The sequence below is a fragment of the Hyla sarda genome, unplaced genomic scaffold (assembly GCF_029499605.1).
Source record: "Hyla sarda isolate aHylSar1 unplaced genomic scaffold, aHylSar1.hap1 scaffold_3556, whole genome shotgun sequence".
NCBI classification, from domain to species: Eukaryota; Metazoa; Chordata; class Amphibia; order Anura; family Hylidae; genus Hyla; species Hyla sarda.
The window spans coordinates 3200-12943 of NW_026610324.1; the positions used below are offsets into that span (position 1 = coordinate 3200).

The following is a 9744-nucleotide window of genomic DNA, read 5'->3' on the forward strand; positions in this document are numbered from 1 at the left end:
CACACATATATTCTCTGACTATATACACATCACACCTATATTCTCTATATATACATCACACAAATATTCTCTATATATACATCACACCTATATTCTCTGACTATATATATACATCACACCTATATTCTCTGACTATATATACATCACACCTATATTCTCTGACTATATATACACATCACACATATATTCTCTGACTATATATATATACATCACACCTATATTCTCTATATATACATCACACCTATATTCTCTATATATACATCACACATATATTCTCTGACTATATATACATCACACATATATTCTCTGACTATATATATACATCACACCTATATTCTCTATATATACATCACACCTATATTCTCTGACTATAAATACATCACACCTATATTCTCTGACTATATACACATCACACATATATTCTCTGTATATACATCACACATATATTCTCTGACTATATATACATCACATATATTCTCTGACTATATATACACATCACACCTATATTCTCTGACTATATATACACATCACACATATATTCTCTGACTATATATACACATCACACATATATGTATAGACTTTACCTCTGACATCACTTCTCCCGGAGCGATCCCCTTGATCCTGCAGAACACTTCCAGATTTTCTCTCACGGTTAAATGATCAAACTTGACATCAAACTGCGGACAAAACCCGATTCTCCTCTGTATCTCCTGCAGGTTGTGAATGTCTGAATGCTGATGGTTGTAGATGGAGGCCGAGCCTGTGTAACAGAAGAAGAAACACATCCAGTGGAAACTAATGGCCCCTATTAGAAGGTCCCACGGTAAGTAACAATCTCCTTACAGCTATGGTCGGCTTTGTCACTGTCCCAGCTTCCTTAGTAGCAAATGTGCTTTGTTAGGTGGTGATGTGTCCCCTGAGAAAGTTGGGTTACAACCCCCAATTTATCCGAAATAAAGGACTTTTTTAGTTATCACTAATTTCCCTAAATGCAGTAAATGGTGTTCTTGCCTTAAAGATAAATAGGTCTAAACCAATGCATTATGTCAAATTTAACATATTTTCAATGTACAACCTGAAAATGTCCTGTTTGGGAGATAGCTACTTCCTAATCCCCATGTGCCTTCTTTGTTTTGCCCTCTTGCCCTTGGTTACGACCATCTTATGGCCTCTAGACCAGTGTTTCCCAACCAGGGTGCCTCCAGATGCTGCAAAACTACAACTCCCAGCATGCCTGGACAGCCAAAGGCTGTCCAGGCATGCTGGGAATTGTAGTTTTGCAACAACTGGAGGCACCCTGGCTGGGAAACACTGGTCTAGACAGACGGTCGCACATGCTCAGTTCAGTTGCATATTGCTCACTCCTCTCTACTGTGTGTGTAAGAAACGAGATTGTGGGAAAGTGTGTGCTCTGGGTCACAATTCAGAGAGGAAGCCAGAAAGTGATCAGAGGAGACCATTCCAGGGATGGAGTCATTTTGCAGCATATTTGTCAGTACACACATGATTTTACCAAGTTTGTTTCATGGGAGTACCCCTTTAAGATATTGCTTCACCATACCAAAGAACAAAATATCCTGTCTGTAGCTTGTGGATAAGGTTTACTGCTCTTACTATAAAGAAGCCATCCTGGGAATCCTTTTTATTTTCTCCTGGCTGTGGTCAGGTAAGTGTAAAGAGAAGCCTTTCTCACCCCCAGACATTCTGCTCATTCCGCTCAGTATATTCAGCAATGTCGTCTTCCCAGCTCCACTGTGACCAAGTAGTGCCGTAATTTGTCCTTTATATATGTCCAAATCCAGATCTGTGAATAAGACCAGACATTTTATGATCAACCTTGTATAAACCAAACCTCTGCTCCCTGGTACTCATTGGTAAAGGGCACTGGTTCTAAAAATCAGGATATTCTGTCATGTGACCTCCTTTGTGCCTGCTTTGGTTTTGCTGGGGTAGAACCAACAGCTACCTATGCATGCACTTGTTGTCTTGTTATCTCCATGCAATAGAATTAATCTGACAGGAAGTCCGTGCACAGGGGAATCAGTCTGACAGGAAGTCAGTGCACAGGAGAATCAGTCTGACAGGAAGTCTGCACAGGAGAATCAGTCTGACAGGAAGTCTGTGCACAGGAGAATCAGTCTGACAGGAAGTCTGTGCACACGAGAATCAGTCTGACAGGAAGTCCGTGCACAGGAGAATCAGTCTGACAGGAAGTCTGTGCACAGGAGAATCAGTCTGACAGGAAGTCCGTGCACAGGAGAATCAGTCTGACAGGAAGTCAGTGCACAGGAGAATCAGTCTGACAGGAAGTCCGTGCACAGGAGAATCAGTCTGACAGGAAGTCAGTGCACAGGAGAATCAGTCTGACAGGAAGTCTGTGCACAGGAGAATCAGTCTGACAGGAAGTCAGTGCACAGGAGAATCAGTCTGACAGGAAGTCTGTGCACAGGAGAATTAGTCTGACAGGAAGTCTGTGCACAGGAGAATTAGTCTGACAGGAAGTCTGTGCACAGGAGAATTAGTCTGACAGGAAGTCCGTGTACAGGTAAATCAGTCTGACAGGAAGTCCGTGCAAAGGAGAATCAGTCTGACAGGAAGTCCGTGTACAGGTAAATCAGTCTGACAGGAAGTCTGTGCATCGGAGAATCAGTCTGACAGGAAGTCCGTGCACAGGGGAATCAGTCTGACAGGAAGTCTGTGCACAGGAGAATTAGTCTGACAGGAAGTCCGTGCACAGGAGAATCAGTCTGACAGGAAGTCTGTGCACAGGAGAATTAGTCTGACAGGAAGTCCGTGCACAGGAGAATCAGTCTGACAGGAAGTCTGTGCACAGGAGAATCAGTCTGACAGGAAGTCCGTGCACAGGGGAATCAGTCTTACAGGAAGTCAGTGCACAGGAGAATCAGTCTGACAGGAAGTCTGTGCACAGGAGAATCAGTCCGACAGGAAGTCTGTGCACAGGAGAATTAGTCTGACAGGAAGTCTGTGCACAGGAGAATCAGTCTGACAGGAAGTCTGTGCACAGGAGAATCAGTCTGACAGGAAGTCTGTGCACAGGAGAATCAGTCTGACAGGAAGTCCTTGCACAGGAGAATCAGTCTGACAGGAAGTCTGTGCACAGGGGAATCAGTCTGACAGGAAGTCTGTGCACAGGAGAATCAGTCTTACAGGAAGTCCGTGCACAGGAGAATCAGTCTGACAGGAAGTCCGTGCACACGAGAATCAGTCTGACAGGAAGTCTGTGCACAGGAGAATCAGTCTGACAGGAAGTCTGTGCACAGGAGAATCAGTCTGACAGGAAGTCTGTGCACAGGAGAATTAGTCTGACAGGAAGTCTGTGCACAGGAGAATCAGTCTGACAGGAAGTCTGTGCACAGGAGAATCAGTCTGACAGGAAGTCTGTGCACAGGGGAATAAGTCTGACAGGAAGTCAGTGCACAGGAGAATCAGTCTGACAGGAAGTCTGTGCACAGGGGAATCAGTCTGACAGGAAGTCCGTGCATCGGAGAATCAGTCTGACAGGAAGTCTGTGCACAGGGGAATCAGTCTGACAGGAAGTCTGTGCACAGGAGAATCAGTCTGACAGGAAGTCCGTGCACAGGAGAATCAGTCTGACAGGAAGTCCGTGCACAGGAGAATCAGTCTGACAGGAAGTCCGTGCACAGAAGAATCAGTCTGATAGGAAGTCCGTGCACAGGGGAATCAGTCTGACAGGAAGTCTGTGCACAGGAGAATTAGTCTGACAGGAAGTCCGTGCACAGGAGAGTCAGTCTGACAGGAAGTCTGTGCACAGGAGAATTAGTCTGACAGGAAGTCTGTGCACAAGAGAATCAGTCTGACAGGAAGTCTGTGCACAGGAGAATCAGTCTGACAGGAAGTCTGTGCACAGGGGAATAAGTCTGACAGGAAGTCAGTGCACAGGAGAATCAGTCTGACAGGAAGCCTGTGCACAGGGGAATCAGTCTGACAGGAAGTCCGTGCATCGGAGAATCAGTCTGATAGGAAGTCTGTGCACAGGGGAATCAGTCTGACAGGAAGTCTGTGCACAGGAGAATCAGTCTGACAGGAAGTCCGTGCACAAGGGAATCAGTCTGACAGGAAGTCCGTGCACAGGAGAATCAGTCTGACAGGAAGTCTTTGCACAGGAGAATTAGTCTGACAGGAAGTCTGTGCACAGGAGAATCAGTCTGACAGGAAGTCTGTGCACAGGAGAATTAGTCTGACAGGAAGTCTGTGCACAGGAGAATTAGTCTGACAGGAAGTCTGTGCACAGGAGAATCAGTCTGACAGGAAGTCTGTGCACAGGAGAATCAGTCTGACAGGAAGTCTGTGCACAGGAGAATCAGTCTGACAGGAAGTCTGTGCTCAGGGGAATCAGTCTGACAGGAAGTCCGTGCATCGGAGAATCAGTCTGACAGGAAGTCTGTGCACAGGAGAATCAGTCTGACAGGAAGTCTGTGCACAGGAGAATCATTCTGACAGGAAGTCCATGCATCTGATAATCAGTCTGACAGGAAGTCTGTGCACAGGAGAATCAGTCTGACAGGAAGTCAGTGCACAGGAGAATCAGTCTGACAGGAAGTCAGTGCCCAGGAGAATCAGTCTGAAAGGAAGTCCGTGCACAGGAGAATCAGTCTGACAGGAAGTCAGTGCACAGGAGAATCAGTCTGAAAGGAAATCCGTGCACAGGAGAATCAGTCTGACAGGAAGTCCGTGCACAGGAGAATCAGTCTGACAGGAAGTCTGTGCACAGGAGGATCAGTCTGACAGGAAGTCCGTGCACAGGAGAATCAGTCTGACAGGAAGTCCGTGCACAGGAGAAACAGTCTGACAGGAAGTCAGGGCACAGAAGAATCAGTCTGAAAGGAAGTCAGTGCACAGGAGAATCAGTCTGAAAGGAAGTCCGTGCACAGGAGAATCAGTCTGACAGGAAGTCTGTGCACAGGAGAATCAGTCTGACAGGAAGTCTGTGCACAGGGGAATAAGTCTGACAGGAAGTCAGTGCACAGGAGAATCAGTCTGACAGGAAGCCTGTGCACAGGGGAATCAGTCTGACAGGAAGTCCGTGCACAGGGGAATCAGTCTGACAGGAAGTCCGTGCATCGGAGAATCAGTCTGATAGGAAGTCAGTGCACAGGAGAATCAGTCTGACAGGAAGTCAGTGCACAGGAGAATCAGTCTGACAGGAAGTCCGTGCACAAGGGAATCAGTCTGACAGGAAGTCCGTGCACAGGAGAATCAGTCTGACAGGAAGTCTTTGCACAGGAGAATTAGTCTGACAGGAAGTCTGTGCACAGGAGAATCAGTCTGACAGGAAGTCTGTGCACAGGAGAATTAGTCTGACAGGAAGTCTGTGCACAGGAGAATTAGTCTGACAGGAAGTCTGTGCACAGGAGAATCAGTCTGACAGGAAGTCTGTGCACAGGAGAATCAGTCTGACAGGAAGTCTGTGCACAGGAGAATCAGTCTGACAGGAAGTCTGTGCTCAGGGGAATCAGTCTGACAGGAAGTCTGTGCACAGGAGAATCAGTCTGACAGGAAGTCTGTTCACAGAAGAATCAGTCTGACAGGAAGTCCGTGCATCGGAGAATCAGTCTGACAGGAAGTCCGTGCATCGGAGAATCAGTCTGACAGGAAGCCTGTGTACAGGAGAATCAGTCTGACAGGAAGTCATTGCACAGGAGAATCAGTCTGACAGGAAGTCTGTGCACAGGAGAATCAGTCTTACAGGAAGTCAGTGCACAGGAGAATCAGTCTGACAGGAAGTCTGTGCACAGGAGAATCAGTCTGACAGGAAGTCATTGCACAGGAGAATCAGTCTGACAGGAAGTCTGTTCACAGGAGAATCAGTCTTACAGGAAGTCAGTGCACAGGAGAATCAGTCTGACAGGAAGTCTGTGCACAGGAGAATCAGTCTGAAACGAAGTCTGTGCACAGAAAAGTCAGTCTGTTTATGAAGCCTACAACGCAAATGAGCAGAACAAAAGCTAATAAAGTAGTAAGTTACTAAATGTTGCTGCTTGAAAAGCTTCTTACCTCTTAAAGCTTCCGTCTTCTTGTCTTTGCCACTGTAGATTTTCTTAATTTTATAAAGCCTACATGAAGTGACAAGGAGACAATGAGCAATATGAGACAATGAGCAGTACGAGACAATGAGCAGTACGAGACAATGAGCAATACGAGACAATGAGCAATACGAGACAATGAGCAGTACGAGACAATGAGCAGTACGAGACAATGAGCAGTACGAGACAATGAGCAGTATGAGTACATAGCAGAACATTTCCCTAGTTTGAACAGTCAGAGCTTGGCCCCATTCCCTTCTTATTTATGGTCTCTGTGACCAGTATATATTGGGATACCAGCAGAAGGTTAAGCCGTCCTATACTGTAGCATTTTAGTAGATCTGCACCTACTAGAAGTCACCTCCACCTGCTGGAAGATACCTGATTGCCTCTTTTCCTATGAGTTCAACCGGAACTTTTTCGACATAATCTTCAGTGTCTGCCCTTTCTCTTTCTAACGTGTCCAGTGGTATTGGGGTCATTTTCGTTTTTGACCAGTAAGAGCGGCAGAGGAAGAAGTACGGCTCGAACTTCATGCCATATTTATCTAGTGGAACAAGAAAACATTGGTTATATATATCAAGAGTTTAGCTCCAGTTATCATTGCTGCTACAAGGCTAGCCAAAGCCAACAAAGTCTTTCTCCTGCATGTCCACAGGCCTCAGTATTCTGTCTGTATTACCTACAATAAAGAGCCCGACAGAGTCTGTATAATGTGCTGTGCATGTGTGGTGGTCATGGAGATGACGAGGGATATGCTGAGAGTAATAGTACTGATGATTTGTCATGTGGCAGGGTGGTATAGCTAACCCCATGTTCCCTGTGAACCCAGTTATCTTTTTGTCATTAGAGTTGTTCCCATAGTACAAAGTGCAGGAATGAGACCTCTGGACACTATGCTTATGTGTAACAAATTCAAGAACTTGTAGACAGATTGTAGACAGATGTTTATGTTCACAGTTCAATTTACTGAAACTACTGTTGAACATCTTCCCAGGTTGGCTTACTGTGGTGCATTATGTACTCACAGGACTATCTGCTCTTGTGACATGATAACTAGAGTTATGTGGGCAGGAACACTTTAATCACGTGGCAGCCAAACACTAGCTCTGATCGTAGTCCACTGAACAGATCAGTGTATTGCAGAGAGATCCTTGTTCAGCCTTATTCTCTCTGATGAAGACAAAGAAAACTCCTTCTTGGAGATGAAGAACTTGATCACTTTATCCTTACAGTGTGAACAGGAGCAGTGACTTGATTCTAAACCAGGATTTCACCTGGATAAGACACATGTGGCTTAGGTGTAGGTATGCCTAGAAATAGCAGAGCTATGACACATGTGGCACTGGCAAGAGCCAGGCAACCACTACTGCCTAACAGGTTTGGGTCCTCCCCTTCTCCTGGAACAGAGAGATTGGACAAGGGACTTCACCCACAACCATTCTTTGGAAGAATCATGTGACCAAGGCAACATTCAGCTGATATACAGCTAAGTACAAATGTTAACCCTTTACACTCTGAATACCTCAGTGTATGCAATGGACATGCTGCAATGCACATACATACTTTTGCAAATAAACCTCCATTAATTCATACACATTTAAGCAATATTCAAAAACCTCATTCTCACAACAGCTGTTTGCAGATAGTAGCTAAACCATTGGTACCGGGACATTACATATGCCTCGTCATGTTAGAAGAAATGTGGTAAAGCCTGATTTACATAGGTTTAAATAATCCTACACTTGAGGAAACAAGATGTCAGATTTCAGGTCTTTTTGGAATATTGGGGTTTTTAATGACTGAAACAAGGATTGTCACAGGCCGTCTCCTGCTGCCACATGTGGACACAAGATCCTTTTTATATTAGCGTTTCGACTGTTTATATCAGACGCCGAATTGACAGGAATTTCCAGTGTCTGGAATAATAGAATTTTTACAGTAGAGGACAAGTTTACCTGCTAGAATCTTGTCAAAGTACAATGTGAGGAGGAAGTAGAGGATGGAGTCCAGCAGAAGGCCGATGTAGCTGCCAAGGACATGGCAGGAGTCTCCAGTGAGGTCTGAGAAGAAGACGCCCTGGAGGTCCATCTCCATGTGTACACTCTGTAACCAGAAGGAAACCATGTGTAAGGATGCAGTGTCTATGAAGACTGTAGGTGCAGTGTTTCTGGCAGCAAAATGGATTCTCTGCCGAAGGTACTGACCACATACCGGCATCAGTGCCAGCAAAAGGGCATCCTAACATAGTGCCAGATACACTGCACTGTCAACACTAATAGTACCAGCCAGACTAACCTCATGTACAGTACCATCTGGAGATACCACGCTAATAGTAGGAGCCAGACAACCCTCATGTACAGTACCAGCCAGACTACCCTCATGTACTGTACCAGCTGGAGATACCACACTAATAGTAGGAGCCAGACAACCCTCATGTACAGTACCAGCCAGACTACCCTCATGTACTGTACCAGATGGAGATACTACACTAATAGTAGGAGCCAGACTACCCTCATCTACTGTACCAGCTGGAGATACCACACTAATAGTAGGAGCCAGACTACCCTCATGTACTGTACCAGCTGGAGATACTACACTAATAGTAGGAGCCAGACAACCCTCATGTATAGTACCAGCCAGACAACCCTCATGTACAGTACCAGCTGGAGATACTACACTAATAGTAGGAGCAAGACAACCCTCATGTATAGTACCAGCCAGACTACCCTCATGTACAGTACCAGCTGGAGATACTACACTAATAGTAGGAGCAAGACAACCCTCATGTATAGTACCAGCTGGAGATACTACACTAATAGTAGGAGCCAGACAACCCTCATGTACTGTACCAGCTGGAGATACTACACTAATAGTAGGAACCAGGCAACCCTCATGTATAGTACCAGCCAGATTACCCTCATGTACAGTACCAGCTGGAGATACCACACTAATAGTAGGAGCCAGACAACCCTCATGTACTGTACCAGCTGGAGATACTACACTAATAGTAGGAACCAAGCAACCCTCTTGTATAGTACCAGCCAGACTACCCTCATGTACAGTACCAGCTGGAGATACTACACTAATAGTAGGAGCCAGACAACCCTCATGTAGAGTACCAGCTGGAGATACTACACTAATAGTAGGAGCCAGACAACCCTCATGAACAGTACCAGCTGGAGATACTACACTAATAGTAGGAGCCAGACAACCCTCATGAACAGTACCAGCTGGAGATACTACACTAATAGTAGGAGCCAGACAACCCTCATGTACTGTAGCAGCTGGAGATACTACACTAATAGTAGGAGCCAGACAACCCTCATGAACAGTACCAGCTGGAGATACTACACTAATAGTAGGAGCCAGACTACCCTCATGTACTGTAGCAGCTGGAGATACTACACTAATAGTAGGAGCCAGACAACCCTCATGAACAGTACCAGCTGGAGATACTACACTAATAGTAGGAGCCAGACAACCCTCATGTACTGTAGCAGCTGGAGATACTACACTAATAGTAGGAGCCAGACAACCCTCATGAACAGTACCAGCTGGAGATACTACACTAATAGTAGGAGCCAGACAACCCTCATGTACAATACAAGCTTGAGTGGCCACACTTATAGTAACAGGCCATCTACCCTCATGTATAGTACCAGCTGGAGATACTACA

At 45.5% G+C, this 9744-nt stretch overlaps 1 protein-coding gene across 1 annotated transcript; it reads right to left on the minus strand.

The window, feature by feature from the left end:
• Positions 1-469: 469 nt before the first annotated feature.
• Positions 470-8193, minus strand: LOC130331741 (ATP-binding cassette sub-family A member 10-like). The gene is made up of 5 exons (XM_056553710.1): positions 8024-8193; positions 6447-6612; positions 6037-6095; positions 1694-1804; positions 470-760 (listed from the first exon to the last, which is right to left on the minus strand). Exons 1-5 carry the CDS (start codon positions 8190-8192, stop codon positions 528-530), a joined length of 738 nt encoding a protein of 245 aa, XP_056409685.1. The 5' UTR covers position 8193; the 3' UTR covers positions 470-527.
• Positions 8194-9744: the final 1551 nt, after the last annotated feature.

Bases quoted from the DNA above. Each gene is read 5' to 3' on its own strand.
- LOC130331741 (XM_056553710.1), bottom strand. From the start codon at position 8,192: ATGGTTTCCTTCTGGTTACAGAGTGTACACATGGAGATGGACCTCCAG. The intron at 6,613-8,023 runs GTAAACTTGTCC...TTGTTCCACTAG, and splicing joins CTTTGACAAGATTCTAGCAG to ATAAATATGGCATGAAGTTC. The intron at 6,096-6,446 runs GTATCTTCCAGC...CACTTCATGTAG, and splicing joins ATAGGAAAAGAGGCAATCAG to GCTTTATAAAATTAAGAAAA.